Below are 24,383 nucleotides of genomic sequence, written 5' to 3'. Positions count from 1 at the left end.
TGGCAAGACTTTTAACCGTTTGACCTTGACCTTGATGTTTGACCTACTTAAAAAAAGTAACTTGGCCTTAACGTCTGAATGATTGGGGCTAGGGCTTACATACTTTACATATGTATTCTACGTGGCAAGACCTTTTATTGAATTCCAATTACCCTGACCTTTTGACTTTGACCTTGGAGATTTTGTACTTATGAAAAAACTATAACCTTGGAAATAACTTTTTCACGTTAAGGGCAAGTGATCTCATACTTCACTTATGTAATCCTTTTGAGAAGACCCTTCATTGGATACCAAGACTTTTGATCTTGACCTTCGAGTTTGATCTACTTTAAAAAAAAAAACTCTTGACCATTCCTTTTAAAGGGCTAGGGCTAGTGCTTTCAAACTTTTCATATTTAATCCCTGTGACAAGACCCCTTTCATTTAACTGCAACCCCTTCATCCTTGACCTTGAAGTTTGACCTACTTTTAAAAATTTTAACCTAAGGTCTAGAGCTTCTATACTTTACATGTGTATTTTTTGTGGCAAGGCCTTTTATTTGATACCAATGTCCTTGATCTTGAAGATTTCTGTACTTATGAAAATTTCTTCTCAAGTACTTCAAGGCCATGCTTAGTGATATTTATAGGGAATCACCCTCAGGTAGTGTGGATTCTAGTTTGTTCAAATCATGACCCCCTGGGGAGAGGTTAAAATTCAAACCCCCTTCCCCCTCAGTTAACTTTCAGTTCTGATCTGATATGCACTTTTTCCTAGCAAATTGCTCAGATGAGCGATGTGTCCCCGGAGCCTCTTGTTTATTTCATATTCTGTGGCGACAGCTTATTTTAACATATATTCATTTTGTTTTGTTTGATTAATGATACAGATTAAAAACAAGTCTTTCATAATCGTCCAGAATTTCTTTTTTTTAATATATTTTTTATAATTTCATTGACAACAGAATTCATGATGTACTCCGAGAGTTTCAAAATGAGGCAAGAACTTTGTCATATCAAGGAGTTGACTGAGAATAACCATAATGACTGAACATAAAAAACCTTTTTTTTTATTAAGCACATATATTTAGAAAAAACTATTATAATAATTATATATTGTTTTGTCGGACTTTAAAGCAAATCGGTTTAGAGCTTGATAATATGTGTCCTTTCATGTAAAAAAACCAGAAGTCTCTGTCGAGACTGAAGCTCTACTGGTTTGTTCTTATAGCAATGGAAGGGAAAAGTTCTTAAGCAGTTGGGAATTGAAACTTTACCACAGCAATAAAAAGAAAATTGATCCTTGATTAAGTCTCTTTATATTCTTAGTATAGTCTACTTGCATGCCACATTATATTATAATCAGACTTAAACTGCAGGAGGAGTAGCATTTTGAGAGTTTTTTACAGAAATTTCTATTTTTAGTTACCATGGCAACACCGTTCATCGAAATCAAAATCCAATATATACAATTATGTATCTTAGCGTAGTCTACTTGTATGCCAAGTTATATTGAAATCAGACCAAAACTGTAGGAGGAGTAGCATTTTGAAAGAATTTCACAGAAATTTCTATTTTTAGTAACAACGGCAACACCATTCATCGAAATCAAAAACTGATACACAGAATTATGTATCTTAGCGTAGTCTACTTGTATGCCAAGTTATATTGAAATCAGACCAAAACTGAAGGAGGAGTAGCATTTTTAAAGAATTTCACAGAAATTTCTATTTTTAGTAACAACGGCAACACCGTTCATAGAAATCAAAAACCGATATAGAGGATTATGTATCTTAGTGTAGTCTATTTGTGTGCCAAGTTATATTGAAATCAGACCAAAACTGTAGGAGGAGTAGCATTTTGAAAGATTGTTTACAGACAGACGGACGGACAGACAGACAGACAGACGGACGGACGGACGCATTACTATCGCATAAGCTCTTCTGGTCTCTGACCAGTAGAGCTAAAAAATATGATTTAAGGTTTCAATTAAAGCAACTTCCCTATTAGGAACCGTTTTAATACTTTTGAGGTATTTTCTGATATAAAAAAAATTCTTGATATCAACAATTCGAATTCTTGATATCAGAAAATGTTGTGATATCAAAAATTTGATATCAGAAAATCATTTTTTGATATCCAGAATTCGAATTTCTGATATCAAGAAATCATTTTATGATATCAAAAAATCTTCGGGATTTTGATATCAAAAAATCCTCTGAATTTTATTATATCAAAAAAGTAATTTTTTATATAAAAAATTCGAATTCTTGATATCAAATAATCGAATTCTTGATATAAAAAAAAATATGTCATTCATTCTTTTGATATATCATAAATTCGAATGTCTGATACATGTATTATTATTATTATTTTTTTTTTTTTTTTGAAATCAAGAATTCGGATTTTCTATATCAGAAAATGATTTTTTGATATCAAGAATTTAAATAAATTGATATCAAGAATTTCTTTTTGATATCAGAAAAACTTAAAAAATATAAAAACGGCGCATCATAGAAATCAATTCTTTGATATCAAGAATTCGAATTTTTGTTTCAAAAATTACGTTTTCTTGATATCATAAATACCGAGGATTTTTTTTTATACCAGAAAATTATTTTTATGATATCAGAAAATAATGGTATTTTTGATAACAAAGATCTTGTTTATTTTCTGATATCAAAAAAACATATTTTCTGATATCATAAAAATGATTTTTATTATATATAAAGAAATCACTCAAATTTCTGATATCACAAAATGGTTTTTTGATATCAAAACATACCTTAAAATTTTTAAAAAACGGCGCCCCATATCCCCCTGCTTTGATAATGGTCATTTTAGCTTTTGCCTCTACTTTATGCGCATACAATGTGCATTTTTATCATTATACGCTCGGTTTCACTGATTTTCAGTTCACGCTTTAAAAGCTTTTGTAAGAAACTGTCTGATTTATTACATGATCAGACCCTGTCGGTTTTGGCGGTTTTTCGTAATTTCCTTGAAATAATGTCTAATAGGATTAATTTTAATTCTTTACAATATCGGTGATGGTCAAAATGTCAAAATGGACTACCGGGCCGTCGGACTATCGGACCGTCGGACTACTGGGTTGTCGGACAATCAGACCGTCGGAATACTAGGCTTGACCCTATCTTTTGTGGTGTATAAAGTTATACTTAACTACTAGTATCAAGTCCGGTAATCTGATTTTAAATATTATTTGGTTCTAAAATGGCCAGCGCAGCGAGCCAAAAAAAAAATTTTGAATTGAAGACTTTTGAAATTAAATTACAAGTAAATAAAAAAGGTATTTGTACAATATTTAATTATCAGAAGTCAAGGTCAGATTATTTGTTTTCTTTGTAGTGGAGGACAGATTATTTATTTTCAACATTTTCAGGGACATTATTTATTTCCAAAATCTGCCAGCCCCCCCCCCCCCCCTCAGAATCAAATGGTCGTCCCCTTAAGCTGTATCAAATCTAAAAAATATATATATATTTCACGTTGACTATTCAAATCATTGTAGAAATTTAAAACGAATTTAGTTGCTTGTTTGCCTCTGTATTTTCAGTTAAATAAAATGGTTCTTTTAAAGGATTTGAATATCATTTTATTTATCCCTTTGTTTGTATCTCTTTCTTCCAGCTATCTCTTAAACATCCGGGGTTTAACGACGTTCCCTTATCAAGATAGAAAACACAGTAAAACTTCAGTAATTACTATTTATATAGCACAAGGGCATATATAAATATTTTGACAAGTAATATCTCATTGTTAAGGAAAGGTGGAGGTGTGTTTCTCTTAGATATAACAAGCGATTTCTTAATTTTATATCATTAAGGGTTGCAACTGCAACGCTTAATGATACACCAGTGTGTATCATTAAGCGTCGAATATGTCGATATTTCCTTGCTTCATTAAGCGTAGATGTTGCACTGCATTTGTGACGCTTAATGATACAATTCTGTCACTAAGCGGCGATTTAGCATTACCGGTTGATGATATCAGCTATTAATGCAATAATTTATGGCATTAAGCGTTGCAACTGCAACGCTTAATGCTATGTGTATCATTAAGCGGCGTTTTATCATTAGAGGTTGCTACAGTGCCGAGCAAAAGGAAAAATCTGAAGCCCTTCACACATTTATATGGTGACGTCTCGACAGGAATGAAGAACTTCGTATGGAACGTAAAACAAGATTCATCACCAACTGTGACACAGGACTTAAGATTATACAGTTCAATTAGAAGAACCGGCTTATTCTTTCAATAGTTGTATTCAAATTAGTAACGTACGGATAAAGATCTTTTTAGCCGGGCTTATTGTTCAAAGAGCAATTGCCGGCTTATGTGATCCTGTACAAGGCAGGATGTTGACCCCATAGTCGCCATTTTTAAGTCACGTGCAAAAATATAGTTCTATACGCTCAACCGCTTTTGAGATAATACAATCGCTAAATAAAGCAACAAAATAAAACTAAGTTTTATATATATAAATATAAATAAACATTAGTAGTAATGACTTTGAAAACTTCAGTCCGAAGTCAAAGAACATAGTTCATCAGCGTAAGGATTTTTGATAATCAGTGTTATCGTAGTTCTCTACGCATACGAGGTAAAGCAGGAGAGGGAACCAGACTGGCCTGTTTGTTTACATTCAGCTGCGTTACCAGGTTAATAATGATTGACCGTGGTATTAGGATTGAAAAACTCAATGTCAGTGTCTTATAATTTATATTGATAGTTTTAAAATATTTTTTCATCAGAATATAAACGTGATTCGTGTAAGAAATTCATTCCACTCTGTAAATGAGCCCGGCTCTCTGTACTTCTGAGTACTTTGATTTGCCACGCGACCATATTTACAATCAGGACTTACATGCTCTTCAACCTCGATTATAACACCAGCCACTCGAAGACATTCATTTTCCAACAATGTAGAATATTCAGCTTTTAAACTCTTAATTCCTTGCTATTAAATAAACTTACCCCGGTCTATATGTCTGACAATTAATATACATTTATTTACTAACTTCAAAGGCATGCTTTGTGCAGACTTGATTTTGCATTTACCAGCAAGATTTAACTTTTTATCAATTTTACATATATTAAAAAAGAAGAACTGATTTTCTGGTTACAAAACCTTGGTTTAAGAACATGGTCTTTGTCATTTTATAATACCACAGCGTTTTGGCAACCCGACACCACTAAAACTTTGAAATCTTTCTCTTTTTAAGCGATTCAAAAGCGTGAAACGAAGACAGTCCATAACGAAAACTAACTGCCGATTTCCGTACAAAATTACAAATCAGTCCTGAAAAATTCAAATTAAAATGATGTATACTTTTCAAAATATCGACTCATATACAAAGTGCAATTACGGTAGTCGCTGCACCAAAATAACATCATAATTATGATGGATAAGCGTCGTCATACACTTAAACGCTTCCCCTTCGTTTCATTAAAAATATTTGTTATCAACGAACACATTCACACATATTTCTCTTTTAAAAGAATTTTTGGCAACCATTGTAATGATTTTTTTTTTTTTTTATCTCAGTCTATACATAATTTAGTTATCTGTCAACATTCTTTGAACAGTACCATAAGAAAAACTTAAAATTGTCTCATATCGCTCTAACCGTCTAATCGTCTCTCTTTTTGGACAATGTCATACACCATTTCAAGAATGTTATCGCCCGACCTCCCTTTTTCGGTCTTTCTGTCCTCTGCTGATTATTCAGTGACGAATGACCCGCTAAAATCGCTGAAACCATCTATAAACAAGTCCCTTGTTTACATTTTATCCTCTGTGTGTCTGATTATCATTGTAACTTTTTCTACGGGCGATTTTCCCATTTTGAAGCAAAAACGCATTACAGATCGTTTCAGCGATTTCGACATTTCTTTTGTTCAATACAGCAAATTAAAACACCTATGTTTATGACCAAAAAGCAATGGCGTCATTTTATCTTCAACTTAAGACTAGAAAAAAATTATATTTTAAAATATCGGAAGATTAGATGTTTTTAAAGATGTTTTTTAATGTGTTTGTCTTTTTTCATCCTACAAAGTTACAATTTAAAACGTGACGTTGAGTTGAGACGCGGCAACACCCCTTATGTTTAATATTCTAAATGTCTATAAAATTAATTCAAGTAAACATTATTAAATGAAATTTTCAATTTTGATTAGATTTATTTTTATGCATCTTTTGGTATATGTTTAATATTCTAATGTCTATAAAATTATTTCAAGTAAACATTATTAAATGAAATTTTCAATTTTGATTAGATTTATTTTTATGCATCTTTTGGTATATTATATTTGATAATATGACGCCAAATATTAATGATATTGACACAGTGACATTACTTTTGGATCAACCCTCGTAACATCATCAGAATTCTAGAAAATACATTAAAATTGCGATAGTTCGCAACAACTGATGTTGAATACATAATTTAGAGATCAGTTAAAATTATTTAAATGACCAAAGGTACACAATGCCACGTCTGACATAAGGGACGATTATATATACACTAAAGAACTCATTCAATCTTATTTCATGTAATTTTATTGCTGAAGAACTTTTTTCCAGATTAGAGATGTGCAATAGAGTTCCTTGAAAATAAATTTTATGTTAAAGGAAGCTTTTACTGAAAATTAAATGTAATGGCTTGTACATTCTCCTTTGAAATAAACTGCAGTAAAGATCGTCATTTTAAAGAAGACTAAATTATGTATTAATGATTTAACTTTTGAATACCATTGCCACATCATTTGAAATGTAAAACAAAATGCAACAATATCCTATTTTGCTTAGCTGAATACATGTATATTCATTCAACGACTTATGCAGTCGGGACTAATTTCTGGGGCTTACGTAGAAAACAAAGGGCGTACGCATAATGGGTCCTAAGGGGGCGAAGCCAGAAGGCTTAAACATAAAATTTCTTGATAATATTTGATACTTAATCACCGAAATCACTTAACGCAGTTTATTGCTTTTATCTCAAATTCTCTTCTATCATAAAAATTATCTCGGAATGATATATCTTTCATTTCATCTAAGCTGCATGACAACGAAAAACTAACTTCACAACGCATTCCATTTTACAATGCAGTTATGTTGAGGCTTTCAGAAGCTTTGAATTGCATGTCCTTAAAATTTCAACTTTTTTTAAAATATCAAAATATATATACTATGAACGTTTATATTAACAAATTGCACAAAGGTAATTACTCATAGTTTTTAAAGTGTTTAAAACATAAGAAACAACTTTTAGTTACACTTTTGTATTCTGTATTCCTATATTCCAGAAAGTGCTTTGGATTGGTCACATTATTAATAGTGTACGAAATATTTAATGATTCACTCGGTCGTCCTAAGACGATTAACGACATAATCATCATCTACGCCAAATCTTCCTATCAATCATCGGTCAAAAATTTACGCAGCTAAGTTAAGGACGCCCATAGAAAATGGGACTTAAAATATTGCGAGAAAGTCAATATAGTATTGATATCTTTTTTTATTAGCATGAGTTTTAATTTAGTGGGAATTGTACTAATGTATGTATGGGGTCTAAGCTGAGTTCGGCCAAAGTGACTTAACGTACAACAGCTATTTGTCACGTGACATGGTTAAAATTAGAAAAAAAAATATGCACGGATATAATGATCGTAAAAGTGTAACGATATACGGATAATTTTTCACCAAGAAGTTGATTGTGTTTTCTTAAAGACAAATTTCTTAACCCGAAAAGTGCTGGGAGCAACTTCCCCATGCCCGGGGATTATATAAAATTTAGCCGTCTTTTGATAAACTTCGTGCATTTACCTATAAGCATTGAAATAATGTAATATTACAGAAAAAGTCATAAGCGCACAACTTGCTCCTAGCTATTTTCAAAATAGTAGGGACAATAGATACATGTGTACAAATTATCATATTTTATGGTTAAAGGTACTTGGACACAGATTTGAAGTTGATTTTTTCTCTATAATATTACGACTTATATATTTTAATAGCATTTCACACAAAAATTAATTAAAAATCTTATTTTATTTGAAAGTTATTGAAATTTAAAATTTTTTGGCGGGTTTGATTGACACATCCTTGCACTTTCACAAATTTTAACTTTATTCTTAATCCTTAGGAATAGTGGCAATCTTGTTGTGTATTAATGAAAAATATTAATACTATAATCCAGAAAATTCAGAGTAGACATGTTCGAAAGCAAAACAAACACACAATATATTGTCAGTCCGTGCAGTTGTGGTGAGCAGACTTTGGCGGTTTAATGCACACGGTGAATTGTAAACACCAAACAATAACAGACTCTTGCCTTGTTTACAAAAACTGTGTACAAAACACAAGTGTGCTTGATTTGCTAAACTCTGTACACAATGGAATGACAATTCTTGTAAAGGAGTTCTGATTTCTAACAGTTCTACTCTGAATAAAATTATTTTTCTGGATTTAAGTTTTAAACTTTCTCATTAATACACAACAGTATTGCTACTTTTCCTAAGGATTAAGAATAAAGTAAACATTTGTGAAAGTGCAAGGATGTGACAATCAAACCCGCCAAAAAATTTAAAGTTTTAATAACTTTTAAATGAAATAAGAATTTAAATTAATTTTTGTGTGAAATGCAATTAAAATATATAATTCGTGATATTAAATAACTTCAAATCTGTGTCCAAGTACCTTTAAGTGGATATCGTTGACTTTTGAGACTTTCGAGGGGTTGTGCCTGTGATTGTAGTACGTTTGTGTCAAAGGCATTGTATACATGTACGGGGTCCCCCTACCTATATTTACCACAAGGTACCTAACTCATTTTCGGGCACCCCCGCTTTAAGCTTGTATTCACTAAGAAATCAAGCATACACCTACATTATCTTGACATAGTTCGCTCCAAGAGATATTTTTCAACATTGCTGACGTCTCCTATAAAGATATTTTGTTGTTAAATGCTTATGTATTCATCGATAATCAGCTGGAATCATAGTAAGACAAACTTTAAGCTACATTAACTTCCGGTTTAGCGGTTACGGACAAAATATTTTTTATGAAATTAAAATAATCTGCAAGTGAAAAATAATTGGTAACATTTTGATAGATAATATATTTTTTAGGTACTAATTATACTTTAGCCTTATCCAGAATCTCCTGTTGCAATTTTGTCAACGCCATGACTTTACTTTCACTTTTGCATTGCTTAACTTAGCAACCATTGAAATCACTGTATAACATTTCGACCCAAATTACCAATTGAGCAAGATTTATTACAAAACTTTTTTTCTTTTTTTTTTCAGGTTCCAGGTTATCCAGAGAGGTCAAACGTTAAGTTTGACCACGATCCTGCAATTTACACTTATAAACTTTCAGAAGATATAGTGCTGATGATTTAGAAATATTGATGTAATTTACATCAATATTTCTAAATCACCAGTAATGTACTGTATTGTAATGTACTGAAATAAATAATTTCGAGGAAGTTTGTGACTATCTTTTGTCCAGGGATTGAGTTTTAGGCCATGTATGTCAGTCGACGCTTCCTTTTTTATCAGGTGACAGATAGAAAATCTGAATCATGAATTTAAATGTCCATAACTTCCTTATTGTTTCACCTAGACAAAAGAAACATACATCATTGAATTTGTCTCTAAAAACCCTTTCTTTTGATATACAACAATGTAGGATTAAAAAAAAAAGTAAGATCCTTTGTCCTCGTTAGCGACGATGCGGGTTGTGAAACACTGATGCCCCTGTATGGCAATTCATGGCGAAGAATCAAGTTTCTCAAAATGTATGTCAAACTCCCAAAGTCAAGGTTAACAAATTAAAGGTTTACACATTTAAGGGGGCCGACTGTGGTTTCCATTACGCAATATTTCGCGTATCATAGTAAAATTAAGCGTATTTACTGTTTTAAAGCAATTTATTTCACTGAATTAATAAAACTTTTATAATTTTAAATAATTTTTAAAAGGATTTTGAAATTGACAGGTAGATTGGCGTCGTAATTGTGTGTTTTTGACGTTACATGTAGATAACGTGACGCTTTCAAAGATGGGATAATAAAAAAAATGTTGTAAAAGAAAAAGTAATCAACATATGTTCTTGAATTTTAAAACATAGGAATCTGATAATCTCTCCGTTATATTTAAAATTTTTTGAATTAATCCTTTGCATGGGTCATAATTTGCAGTACTCTATAAAATAAGGAAATTCGTTATTTTTTGCATTTTGAGGTATCCCCTCTGGAAACAGGGCGGTAGAATTTTGTGGCTCTTACATATAATGTACAATATGGTATTACCCATCATATATTATAGCTTGAGCAAAAAGTCTATTGTAGTATTTGTATAATTTGCTTTAAAGGCGAAAAATTGGCACATTCCCATAAAATCCTATAGGCAATGTACCTGTATTTTGAGACGGTCCCTCAAAAATACCTGGGCGGTAGATTTTCCCCAAACTTTGCATGTACACTCAAGTTAATGTAAGTTATATATGGTATAAAAGTGAACTGTTTCGCTATTGTAGTTTTCACAAAATAAAACCACAGTCGGCCCCCTTAAAAAGAAGCTGGAATTCAAAAGGTTAAAATTGCTTGTATTCAACGGAGTGTCTTGTGTAAAGGATATATAAGTAAAATATGAAAGCCTAAGTGGACATTAGCGAGAAGTACTGACTTTTGCAACTGTTAGTTTACTTTGACATTTAAACATGTATGTGAGGCCTAAAATAAGAATTTGTTTGCAGTTGCCTACCTACCCACTGAAAATGCATCCGACCCAAACTTTTTTTTAGCCATTTTGTAATATCATTTTTTCCCAATTTTTCAAGTATTGAAACTGTTTCAATTTCAATTTTATTAATCAGTGCTTTATAACAAGAATGGAGCTTATTCTTGTTTAGTAGGCCAATGAAAAGCTCCGTTATTTGTTATCTAACAAAAATCTTCAAGCAATAAAAAAAGAATGCCTTCCTATCTACCCAGTCTAAAAATTATAGGTCGGCAACTGAAAAAAAAAATTTTTAAAGCTTGGCCTGATACAAAAACTTTTTAATGGTCAAAGGTATTATGTTAGGGGCACTACATGTAACATGTGAAGACCGGGAGTAACGGGGAGGATGGTTGTCGTTAACTTGAAGAGCAACTTATTTTGCTTTGAAATAACCCGTTATTTTCGTTTATATTTAATGTTAAGGCAAACATTTCATAAAAGAGCTTCCATACATTGTGCTAGTGTAACTAAAAGTCACATTGTTTACAGAAGTCCAGTATAAACCGTTCAAAAGTTATGACCAATGTTAATTATTTTGGAAAGATGAAATTGAACTCAAGGTTAAGATAAAAATCTAACCTGACAAAACGCACTCGAATTGTCCTATAGCTTTGGGAATGCATTTTTCATTTATTTGACAAGGTGATCCTGCACACGATTCCGCGAGAACCTGTTAATAATATATATATATATAAAAAATTAGATAATTCATGTTTAACAAATGAAAAATAATGAAATTATGAACCTGAAAATAATTGACAAAAAATGAGAGAATTTTTGTTCAACAAATGAAAAGAAATGAAATTCTTCAAATGTACGTAAGAGTTAATACAACTTCAACCATTAAAAAAAACAAATGGTTACAGCAAGAGAAAGGGGTTCTGCGTTTATGTGTACCGTACAACCCACATCTTAATGACGATAATGCCATCATTTTGTCATTGGAGCAATTAAATTAAAATTCTGAGTAATAAGTTTACCGGTTGAATTAAATTTTAGATGTCAGAGCGTCTGCTCCAGGAGTCGCGAAGTCAGGAATCGATCTTTCCGTCGCGGGTTCGAATCCCACTGCGGGACGTGAAGACCGGTCTGGCGGATGAGACCATGTAAATCGAGGTCTTATGTCGCTTTAGGTGCTGATAGGAAAGAAATCCCTCCCTGCTTAATTGTCTGGAGTGCCGAATACAGGACAAAATTTGTAGCTCTCCACCGGAAAGTGTCGGCATCTACATATACGTGAAAAAATCTCAACAGGGATATATACCTGCAATCGATCTTCGATAAAAAAAAAGTAGCAAAAATTATGGTAACGACAAGGAGAAATAGCGGTAGTGAGTTAACTTTAACATTTTAATAACATAAGGGTCATAAGCTGTTGATATGGGAGCTACTAAATAAATAATTGGTAAATAGTACACACATTGGAACTTATTTTTTCTTCTAAATGTTCAATGCTAAACTTATACTTAACAACTAGTTTTAAATTGAATTTATTGATTATAATAGAATGCGGAGTATAGCATAAGAAATACACCATAGATTCCCAAAAATATGTTATCTATTGTATAAAGTGTAAATTTTAATATAGAATTCAACCTCCTTTTCTTCCCATTGTTATGTTAATTTTTAATATACCGGGTGGCAGTAAATACAAAATTTACAATATGACAGACAACTAGTATATCTTGTATATACTGTCACCTGGTTAACTCAAAATTTACAATGACATTTTTACCTATACACATTGTTTAGAATGAGAATTAGAAAATAAAATATTTACCTCATCCCAGTTCTCTATGTCAGTGTATAACCAGCCCGATGCTCGTATGTAACGTTCTGGTTGAGTTATGTTTCTTCTGAAGTTTATTTCACAAAAGTTTGCGCCTTTGTAATAATTGACCGATGCACACCTTTTGGCTCTGAGACACTCTTCAACACAGTCCAGTACGCTATAGTTCACGTAAGATTCTATCATTCTATAAAGAAGTCTGTAGCCATATTGTATGGAAGAATATCCAGCTTTCAAATCTCCATAGCAACATAAAATAATATTAAGGATGAAAAAATCACTTTTTAGATGCTGGAAGATTTTCATGACTCCGGATTAGTAATATCAACGTTTTAAATTTTATACGTAAGTTCTTGCTTATAATCCTTTTGGTTGAAATAAAGCATTAAGCCTTTACATTTTCGTCTGTCAAATGCAGTGTTTGAGGATTTTTCCATATAATTTATCCCTAGTATTTAATCAATACTCACAATATAACATATTCATCAATAAGAATTAAATATATTAATATCACCTGGAGAGGGATGTTTGAAAAATTTCCACCGTTCTCCAGGTAAATGTTAGACTAGACTGCGTACAATGTCACAATGAAATATTTACAATGACTTTAAAACAATTAACAAAATATAGCATGGTATGGCAACATAAATGTAGCAATGATTAAACTTTTTAAAATACGAATTTGATATATTGGTACCAAAAGTAGGGTATTTTTCACAAGAAATACCATTGTGAAATATGAAAGTACGCCAAGTTTAAAGTTTTTCATAAGTATAAAAATCTTCAAGGTCAAGGTCATTGGTTTCCAATGAAAGGTCTTGTCACAAAATTAGATATGTGAAAAATGAAAGCCTTAGCCCTAACCGTTCAGAAGTTATGACCAAGGTTAAAAATTTCAAAAAGTAGGTCAAATTCCAAGGTCAAGGACAAAAATCTTCTTATCAATTGAAAGGTCGTGTCACAAAGATTAAATATGTAAAGTATGAAAGCACTAACCCTATCCCTTTAAAATTAATGGTAATTGCTTGCTTTTTAAAAGTAGATCAAACTCCAAGGTCAAAAGGACAAAGTTCATGGTATGCAATAAAGGGTCTTCTCACAAGGATTACATATGTGAAGTATGAAAGTCATATTCATTACCTTCCAAAAGCTATGGCAGAGGTTAAAGTTTTCTCACAAGTTTAGAAATCTCCAAGATCAAGGTCAAAAGGTGAAGGTTGTCAGTATCCAATAAAAGATTTTTCAACAAAAAATACGTATGTAAAGTATGAATGTCCTGGTATCTACTGTTCAAAATATGGCCAAAGTAAAGTTTAAAATGTGTATAAAAGTGGGTCAAACTCCAAGGTCAAGGTCAGTTTCAAAGAAAGTGACTCTCATCAGACACGTACCTCTAATCACTTGACTCGACACTAATTCAGTGTTTCGGCGGTGTGATACGAGGTTTATGATTTATAATTCCTTACAGTTAATTACTTACATGTAGCTGCAATTCCGCCATCATCAGCAGCCTATTTGCAAATCTGTTATACAGATTATTTAATTATTGAAGATGTGATCATATCACTCAAATTCTTATTGTGTTTATATGACACAATAGGCAATTCAGAGAAAATCGCATTGCAGTCTTTATCTTTACAAAGAATGTGCCAGTATTTTATTATTTTTTGTTTTATTTTCCGGAGTCCTGGATTGTATTTGGTTAGTAACAAAACCAGATCTCTCTCTCTCTCTCTCTCTCGTTTTTTGGTATAATTTTTCACTGTGAGAACTGTGTCACTGTAATAATTATCAAGAACGTTTTGTATATTCTGATTGATTTCATTTTCACTATAGCCTCTCTTTTTGAGATTCACTTTAAATTCACTTAAAATTTCGTTGAGTGCAGTAGTGTCAACAGTATTTCTTAGGTGACGAATGGTTTCGCATTTAATGAATCCCTTCAAGACAGAAGAATTATGAGCACTACAGCGATCCAAATATTGGAACGTGTTGGTGGGTTTAATATATGTTTTAAAATCCATTTCCTTTGTATACGGTGGTGTCTAGGAAATTCATACTTTGCTTGGAAATTTCATGTGTGAATTTCATTAATGGGTGATGGGCATTGGCTATAGTGAAAAGTTCATGAATCTCATTTTCATGAAAAATGATAAATCCATCGTCGCGATAGCGACCCCGAAGTATTATTTTTGTTTTCCCCGGAAATTTGTTTAGAATTTCGTTGGTGATCTGATGCAAGCAAATATCACATACAGATGGGGAGCATTTAGATCCCAACGCACATCCTTTAATTTGTTTGTAAATATTTGAATTAAAATCAAATATATTATTTTTCTAGAATTAATCTGAGTAAATAACTCTGGTCCGCTTTGGGCGGGGCTTGGATTGAGAATACGCTTCTGTCAAATTCTCTGAAGGCCGTTTCAACGGCTGCGATTAGCTCTTCGAATTGCATGTTTGTGTATAGTGATGTTACATCATAACTGACCAGCAGGCAATTGCTGTGTGGTCGCAGACGTTCTATTTTCAAAATGAAGCCTGAACTATCCCTAATAAACGTGTTCAAAGTATGAACAACACATTGACTTGTTTTTTCTGAAGGTGCCTTTATTTGAGATATTTTAGGCCTCCCTTGTGGGATGATAGACGTTTTGTTTAATGATATTAAAGATTTCAATATCCAGTTTATGTATTTTTGTAAAATAGTAAAATAAATATAATCTCCTTATTTTTGTGCTATCAGCTTTGTGTAGAAAGTTATAAGTAATATCATCAAGCACACCCTTGGCTTTCATTTCAGAGACTCTCTTAACTATAAGTTCCTCGAGATGTTTTAAATTGGGATCTGTTATCCGGCAGTAAAATTTTAATTGCCGTTCACCTTCTTTAATGTAATCAACCGTTCACGGTAGCTCAGTCGGTAGAGCGCTCGCTCCGTGATCGGGAGGCCGTGAGTTCGTATCTCGGCCGCGACTGACCTAGTCGTTAAAATGGGTAGCAACTGTTCCTTCGCCATGCGATCGGCACTTTGAAGTGAAAGTTGCGGGTCCTTCGGATGAGACCTTAAAAACCGAGGCCCCGTGTCAGCGGCAGGCGTTGGCACGATAAAGATCCCTCACTGCTCAATGGCCCTGAGTGCCGATTAAAGGTCAAAATTTGAAGCCCTTCACCGGCATACGGTGAAGTCTCCATATGAGTGAAAAATTCTCGAGAGGGACGTTAAACAATATAGATAGTTTTCGATGGATCCAAATTTAGCAAAAGTTACCTCCCGTTGGTCGCCATATTGGAGGTCGACTCGGTGAGTTTTCCTCTTTGTTTTACCAAGTTTAAGAAAATATAGCAGAAATATTTGGTGGAAAATCTTTATTAAATAATTTTTTTCTTAAGGTAGAATGGGATATCTCCATGTTATGACGTACTTCCGTTTGAAATATTGTTTTGATTTGCATGAGCGCTTATTATCGGGTCAAAAATTGTAGACGCACCGTTTAAAAGAACAAACTGTAGCTAATTCAATGCAAATTCTCGTAAGTCGACATTTTAGCTAAAATAGACAAAAAGTATATAAATTTACTTTTAATTGTACTATTGACATTTAAAAAGCAAACTCTGTAAATCATATAGTTTAAACATTGCAGCTTTTGAACACTATTAATGAAAAGCTGTCTTTCAATTGTTTAACTGTCCAATACCCAGGTGTGCGATGAGGCATGGATAAGTATGAGGATTTCACATTGTGCTTAATAATTACCAATTAATTATCACGTTAACCAGGGCTGGTCTTCTTTGTTATTTAATTCAAGAAGTAACTGTTTGGTCACAAATCAGCTAGCTGTTGGATATAGTCCGAATACTTTTAAAAGAATGTAATGGCTCGATCTGAATGAGACACGTTTTGAAAGCGATTGTCCAGGCATTGTCTTCAAAACAGTTCTAAGTTAAAAACTACCAATGAAAGAAAGTGCGATTTTTTATATCGGTGATAAAATGCTGAATCATTTCTTACATAGCACCCAGATTTTTTCAACCCCTGGAAAATAAAGAAAGATAACTCTTCAGTTCGGATCTTTTAATCCAAAAATATTTAAATGCATCTGATATTTTCCATTTATATATATTTTTTCAATTTCTTTATTTCAATTTGCCGACATATTAGCATACATTCTAATTGTAGATTTTCATGCAATTTTATCCGTCTGTTTTCAAGAAATGAAGTTTTTCCCAGATTTTTACGCTTATTTTTTTTTTATTAAAAAAATACGAAGACATATTTCTTGTCATTTTTGTTTTTATATACACTTGATATTAGAAAACTCCTGCCTATAATATTAAGCTTTTGATATAAGAATTATATGATAAAAATCAGTTTTGTATTTCTCATTAAAATAATAAAAAAAAAATATTAAAATTACGATTTAACATACTGAAGCGTGATGGCATTTCAAATCCTCCTAATTTGGGTAAATGAATATATAGGAGAAATTCCGTTTGGTATCCCATACCACCTTAATAAAGGAGGCTTCCAAAAATTTATATACTACAGAAAAATAATGATTCCTAATTCAAAATCGCAAATATAAAAATTTAAAATTGGTTGAACAATGAAGGAATATGAGCATTTGGACCTCCAGTATGGCGGCCAACGGGAGCTAACTTTTGCTAAAATTAGGTCATATGAAAACTATCTTTACAATCAATCAATAAATCTTTAATGTAATCTGATTTACGCATGAAAACACTCATGTTATTTTTATCAGCTTTTTTGATAACGATGTCATTTCGTTTTTAAGTTCTTTTAATGTCTTCTTTCAAGCAAACTTAAACTGTCAGCAGTTTTACTAACTTCCATAGACGACAATTCAAGTTTTGTTTTGTCAATATATGTTTGTATGAAGTCATTGGATAATAATGGTTCAAATCCGCTTTTTACGCGGAAAGGATGAATTTTAGTATTTTCATTAGGATCATGGAACATATTTAGATCTACATTTCAGTTTTCTAGCATTTATTGAAATCTCTCATGAGTGAATTTTTAGCTCAACTAAGCCGAAGGCTCAAGTGAGCTTTTCTGATCACATTTTGTCCGTCGTCCATCCGTCCGTTTGTAAACTTTTCACATTTTCGACTTCTTCTCGAGAACCTTTACGACTTCTTCTCAAGAACCAATAGGCCAATTTTAACCAAACTTAGTACAAAGCATCTTGGGTGAAGGGGAGTTTAAATTGTTAAAATGAAGGGCCAAGTCCCCTTACAAGGGGAGATAATCAAGAATAGACAAAAATATGGTGGGGTCACTACAAAATCTTCTTCTCAAGAACCACTGGGCCAGGAAAGCTGAACTTTATGTGGAAGCATCCTTAGGAAGTGAAGATATTACAAGGTAAATAGTTAAAATCATGACCACCGGGGGTTGGGCGGGGGCACAATAGGGAATCCCAAGTTTTAAAAAGAAATATATAGATCAAATCTTTAAAATCTTCTGCTCAAGAACCACTTGGTCAGGAAAGCTGAAACTTATGTGGAAGCATCCTTGGGTAGTGAAGATATTAAATTGTTAAAATCATGACCCCCAGAGGTAAGGCGGGACCACAATAGGGAATCCAAATTTTACATGGAAATATATAGAACAAATCTTTAAAAATCTTCTTTTCAAGAACCACTGGGCCAGGAAAGCTGAAACTTATGTGGAAGCATCCTTGGGTAGTGTAGATATTAAATTGTTAAAATCATAACCCTCAGGGGTAGGGGGCATGATAGAAATAGCAAGAGGGGGAATCTGGTAAAGAACTGCATCACCCAAGTTACTCAGGTGAGCGATGTGGCCCATGGGCCTCTTGTTAGAGTTGCGTGAGCTCGAGGAGGGAATGAATTTGAGTCCTCTCGCCAACAAAAGATAATTTGTCTGTTGTGAGATTAAATACATGTTCCTGAGCCAAGAGAACTTTTGTTTTCTCCTCTCTTTCTCTCTTTCTCAATCTCTGCAGAATTATAATTTGGAAGTCTCTAATTATATCTTGAATATTGCTTATATCACCTGTATAAATGACTTGACATCGACCCTTGTCACAATCTAGGACTGACTGTCAAAGTTACTCAAAAAGTTTCGATTTTGTCTATTACTTTGTATTTTCCACATTGGAATAAACGAGTCGTGACCTTTTGTTAGATTACACACGGTCGCAAAACAAAATTCCGGAATATCTCGTACTGTACATGTACACACATAACTGTATAACGCTCGTGAAATAAAGGACTTAAATGCTATCATTTTTATCAATTTATGTTTTAAACTTAAGGTAAATGCCTTGTTTTTTATACATACAATTTTTTTAAGGGAAGGGGGGGGGGGGGGGTTGTTGTTGTTGAAGGATTGCACCCCCGGTGCCGGATCTGCCTTTGAATTGCTATAACCACCAGAGTTCTATAAGGTTATGTAATAAACCATATGTATATGATTTGTTTAACATGGATCGTATATGGACACAACTATATAGTAACACATGATGTACGCAGTTATGTAAAAAAATAACTATGGCTATGTTCCTACGCATGTATGACATACCGGTAGTTTGTATCTTTATTTTTAGGGAGTTGTTAGACAATTCATAATAGAGTGTTCTTCCTTTCATCAGTTGTCCAGGTATGTCCATATAGCAGAATTTCAAAAAAAAGAAGAATGAAATATTTATGAATTCAATTTTATTGAGAACAGTTACATGTATATTTTATTGAGAACAGTTACATGTATATAAGTATGGAGAGTTAATTTCATTCGAGAAAAAATAAAGCAACAAAAAGATGAAATTAGAGGACAAGGGTTTCTCGGTACAGATGCTATAAATTAAAGGTCTATTTCATGGGAAAAAAATTCTGAGAGTTTTTATAAAGTTCCATTAAATCATCAGCTGTCAGTGTAAGAAAACAAGAAATCTGTAAGCCAATGCTCACTAGTAATACCCCCACTCTGATGTGAATCAACACTTCCATGTTAATATATATACAAGCTCAATTACAGACAAATGCACAGCAAAATATGAGTTGATATCAGATTAACATCAAAATGAATCCCACTATATAAAATGTCTCAACAAAGAGTGTACTAAAATTTCAAGCATTTGCGATGAGTAGTTTCTGAGAAAACTGAGACGAAAATTTGTTATGTATGAAATGGACAGACACACAGACAAACAGGAAGTTGTTTGATTTGAACAAAAATGTATCCCAACGTATGGCATGACTTAGAGAAGATTGTATTAAAATTTCAAGCTTCTGTGAAGAAAAATTGCGACGAAAATTTGTTGTGTATGAAACGAACGACAGACAAACAGGAAGTTGACATCCTATTTGAACAAAAATGTATCCCAACATATGGCATGTCTCAGAGAAAACTATTAAATTTCAAGCATCTTTGATGAGTAGTTGCTGAGAAAACTGCAACGAAAATTTGTTATGTATGAAACGAACAGATGCACAGACAAACAGGAAGTTGAACAAAAATTTATTCAAACGTATGGCATGACTCAGGGAAAATTGTATTAAAATTTCAAGCTTCTGCGATGAGTAGTTGCTGAGAGAACTGCGACGAAAATTTGTTATGTATAAAATGGACAGACGCACAGACATACAGTAAGTTGACATCAGATTTGCACAAAAATGTATCCAAACATATGGCATGCCTCAGAGAAGATTGTGTTAAAATTTCAAGCTTCTGCGATGAGTAGTTGCTGAGAAAACTGCGACAAAAATTTGTTACGGACAGACAGACAAACAAGGGTAAAACAGTATACCCCCTCCCCTTCGGAGCGGGGGTATAATTAAATAAATAAAGACATTTTAACTTCTCTTACTCAGAGAGTGTATAAAAACCACTGAACGCCAAATATACATACACTTATGGAGTTTTATGAAGAGACTTACTTTTACATTCGACAGCTTACTTGGACATTTAAACCTGCGTCATGTACGGAGGTACGGAATTGAAAAAAGAAAATAGAAAACATCTCAAGAGGTGAAAGTTATTGTATTCGGGGCTTAGAAATAATTTATCAAACGAAAATTATAATTAATGGTAAAATAAAATTTATTTGGATACTTTATTCAAGCGAATTAATATATCCTTTTATTTTAAATAACTTAAGAAATGAAATTACTGAATAAAGAAGAAGACACATTTCTGTAGGAAAACTCGGCAGAAGTTAGTCAAGACTTGAAGGGAGGGTGTTGAGGGTAGGAATGTTTCCATTTTCGTCCTAGACAACGTAATATGATCTCTGAAATAGAAATTTGAATTATTATCTTTTTGTTAAATATTAAGATCAATATTTTTTCACAAAAGAGCTACCGTATATTTTCCTGTTGTAAAAGTAAGCCGTCAACTGTAAAAGTCAGTGTCTTCGCAAAAGTCCAGAAAGAGGTATACTTGTTTGAATTGAAAAGGCACATAATAACATTCGTATCAGGTTATAAGCCACAGTGACATGAAATTAACAAGAAAATTTTGAATGTTTTATCACATGTCACCTAATGACGTCTGATCATCATTTGTGTTTCGCAGACAGATGTCCCGTTTGTAACTGTGGGAAACCAAGGCCAATGCCACGAACTTGTAGCCCAGGGACCGTTCAGGAGGGCGTAATTACACTCGTTAAACCACCAGCCTCCTCTCCTATAAACAGCACAGCTTCCACCACTCCATCGATCGTTATCTCTGTCAAACGTCGAGAATTTCATCCCAGACAAATCCCCGGAAGAGATGTCTGTGTGTAACATACTGTCACCTGGAGAATTATATTAAGCTAACTTTACAATAATGTTTGTTTTACAAAATAAGGTTACTAAATATTTGAGTCGAGCTATTTTAAGCCAGTCTAACGTGAGAGGGTAACCAAACGGTTTTTTAAATGGCCTTACAAAGCTACTTTATAAAGACATTCACGTTTTCTTTCATTTATAAGTTTAAAATAGTATAAGTCTGCATCTCTCTATCTCTCTCTTTCTCGATATCAAAGTGAGAATAATTTTTTAAAGTACCTAGGGTTCCAGAAGCATTCTCTGCCAAAAAAAGTTGATAGTCATCTTCTTCATTTGAAACTGAGAACTGATCGTACAACTCGTATAGTTTGCTACCGTTCACCAGAGTGATGGAAATGTAGAGATTGGAGTTCTTTCCCTTTGTTAACTGGTAGATGAGTTCATTTCCTGTGTAGCAAGTATCAGAATTAATAATGCGTAAACGACAGTTCTATTTAGGGGTAAATGATGTATTAAGGAAGAGTTAAATTACACATGTATTGCCTTACTAGTGCTACCTGTGTTTTACTCTTAAAGCTTACTTCGAAACTTCAAGTGTCAGACATTTCTGTTGTATTGATAATTAAGACTTTTGAACTATTGTCAATATATTGTTCAGAATTCTATTCTGTAGTTATTTCTGGTCTCCTTTCGAGAAATGAATTACAGGAGAAAAATGAATATTGTTTGCAAAGTACTAAGTATACAATTTAAAAATCACTGGACCTTTGTTTTGCTCTTTCGACTGGAAAAAAGTGGACGAGTTTGGATAATTTTTTTCGATTGAATTTATAATTTATAATTACCGATCCAGAAATCTTGTCCCACGTCACCAAATCCATTTTTATAATCGTCCCAAGTTCTCTGAAAGCTCACAGATCCATTTACACGTTTTTGGATTGCCTTTCAAAGAATTACATTTATCTAATAATATTTTTTTCAGCAATACTTATAAAAAATTTTGTGTGTGTGTCTATCACGGACAAAAGGAGAACAAATTATAAATATGTACTCTAATGTAATGCGTCATTTTTTTAATAAATTAAGAAATAAATACCGTCCAGCCTCCTCCAACTAAGTTCATGTCACAGTAAACTCTGACAGGGCGGGGGTCTGTACCAAAGGGATAAATCTCGTATACACCGGAATCACTATGGCCATTGTCACGAAGGCCCTTACAGTCTTTAGCTGAAAGAGAAACGAATAATAGGAAAATGCATTTGATACAAGTTGTTTCTAAAATGGATTTTTTAAGTGTTTATAGATAACAGACACAAGTCATTATAAGTAGGGAATTATACATAATTATATTATACATGTAGTTACAGTGTAGTTACTATGTAGTAAATATAACGATCCCGTTCTTTGCGATACGGATTAAGTTAATATTATATTCCATAATCCATATTAATGCTTAGTTCGAAAACCTATATCAATCATCAGACCACCGTGCAAACATCCATATCATGATCTTCGACCAGTAGAGGAAAAACTAAATACCGTCCATCCACCTCCCCTAGTTTTCATGTCACAGAACACTGGGACTGAATCGGAGTCGGTACCAAAGTACAATGTATATCTGTTATACAGAATTAGTGTCTGTGTGACCATTTTTACGGAGAACCTTGCAATCAGCACCAACTAGTAATATTGATTTTAGAAATATATATACGCAGATTTGAATAAAAAAGAAAGTCCCCCCCAAAAATCCAATCTTTTTCCTCTTCATTTGTAATATGAAGCATGTACACTAACTGTAAAAATCAAGAACAGTTGTCAAGATTAAAAATCTATGAAACAAAACAAAATAACAGCTGAGCAAACACGGACCTCCAAAACATCGGAGTTGGGATAAGCTGCCATAAATGAATGAGCATTCCCTGTCGACCGGTCACAGACCGTATACTCCTTGTCATAAAAAAAAATCCGTCGTCAATTCAGGGTAAAAATAACAGACTAAGAATTAGTATAACAAGAAGTCTCTGTCGTGAAAAAAATTTCATAGAAATTTCTATTTTTTGTAATCATGGCAACACCTTTCTTCGAAATCAAAAACCGATGCACAGAATTATGTGTCTTATTATACACGTAGTATACTTGTGTACCATGTTATATTGAAATCGGACCAAAACTGTCAGAGGAGTTGCATTTTAAAAGAATTTCACAGAAATTTCTATTTTTAGGAACCATGGCAACACCGTTCATCGAAATCAGAGACCGATGCACAGAATTATGTATCTTAGTGTAGTTTACTTGTGTGCCATGTTATATTGAAATCGGACCTAAACTGTAAGAGGAGTAAAATTTTGAAAGATTGTTCACAGACAGACGGACGGACCCATTACTATCGCAAAAGCTCTTCTGGTCTGTGACCAGGAGAGCTAAAACACGCCAGTCAGCATTTTACTCAATGACAATTTATTGATTTAAATTTGAGTTTGTTGACTTCTGATCTTGAATACTGTTCGTTATCTCCATGTTTCATTGTAATTGCTGACCAGGTCATTGTATCGGCCATAGAACTTAACGAAATAATTATAGCTGCAGAACTGTAGCTTTCCGAAAAAATAAATAATGATAGACCGGAGAGCTACAGTGTCACCCATTGTAAAAACTGTAAATTTATTGCGCACTAAAAAGTGCAGACTTCTGAAACTGATTACGGAGATAAAAGTAAATAAAGACAAGCATGCCAGATATGGTTGTGTAGATAAATTATCGTAGAAGACATAGGTATAAACAGTTTACCCGTGCATTTCCTCTATATGTGTAAATGAGCACGATTCTAAAGGAGGGGGTTACTCGGTGTAAATCGGAGTTAAATACCTAGTGTTATTATTATACTTTGGGTCAAAATTTATTACAGAAACAAGTGCCTGTTGTCCACACATTGCACAATTTTTAAAAAGTCACCCTTGCTTTAAAAAAAAATGATTAAAACAAAGGAGCAGATTTCAAACAATACATTCATTTTCAATATATAAGAACAGATCCCCCCCCCGTCTTT

At 33.1% G+C, this 24,383-nt stretch overlaps 1 protein-coding gene across 1 annotated transcript in view; it reads right to left on the bottom strand.

The window, feature by feature from the left end:
• Nucleotides 1-22,932, bottom strand: part of LOC134279022 (ficolin-2-like) — a 108,214-nt gene extending 85,282 nt beyond the window's left edge. The window contains exon 1 of the mRNA XM_062761347.1: nucleotides 22,877-22,932. Coding sequence (XP_062617331.1) covers nucleotides 22,877-22,903 — 27 coding nt within the window. The 5' untranslated portion in view covers nucleotides 22,904-22,932. The remainder of the gene's footprint in view (nucleotides 1-22,876) is intronic.
• Between the last annotated feature and the right edge of the window lie 1,451 nt (nucleotides 22,933-24,383).

The sequence above is a fragment of the Saccostrea cucullata genome, unplaced genomic scaffold (assembly GCF_032062105.1).
Source record: "Saccostrea cucullata isolate Sc308-1 unplaced genomic scaffold, CSIRO_AGI_Scuc_v1 ctg3685, whole genome shotgun sequence".
Classification (NCBI taxonomy): Eukaryota; Metazoa; Mollusca; class Bivalvia; order Ostreida; family Ostreidae; genus Saccostrea; species Saccostrea cuccullata.
The sequence above is the reverse complement of the archived record's forward strand: the minus strand, read 5'-3'. Positions and strand labels throughout refer to the sequence as shown.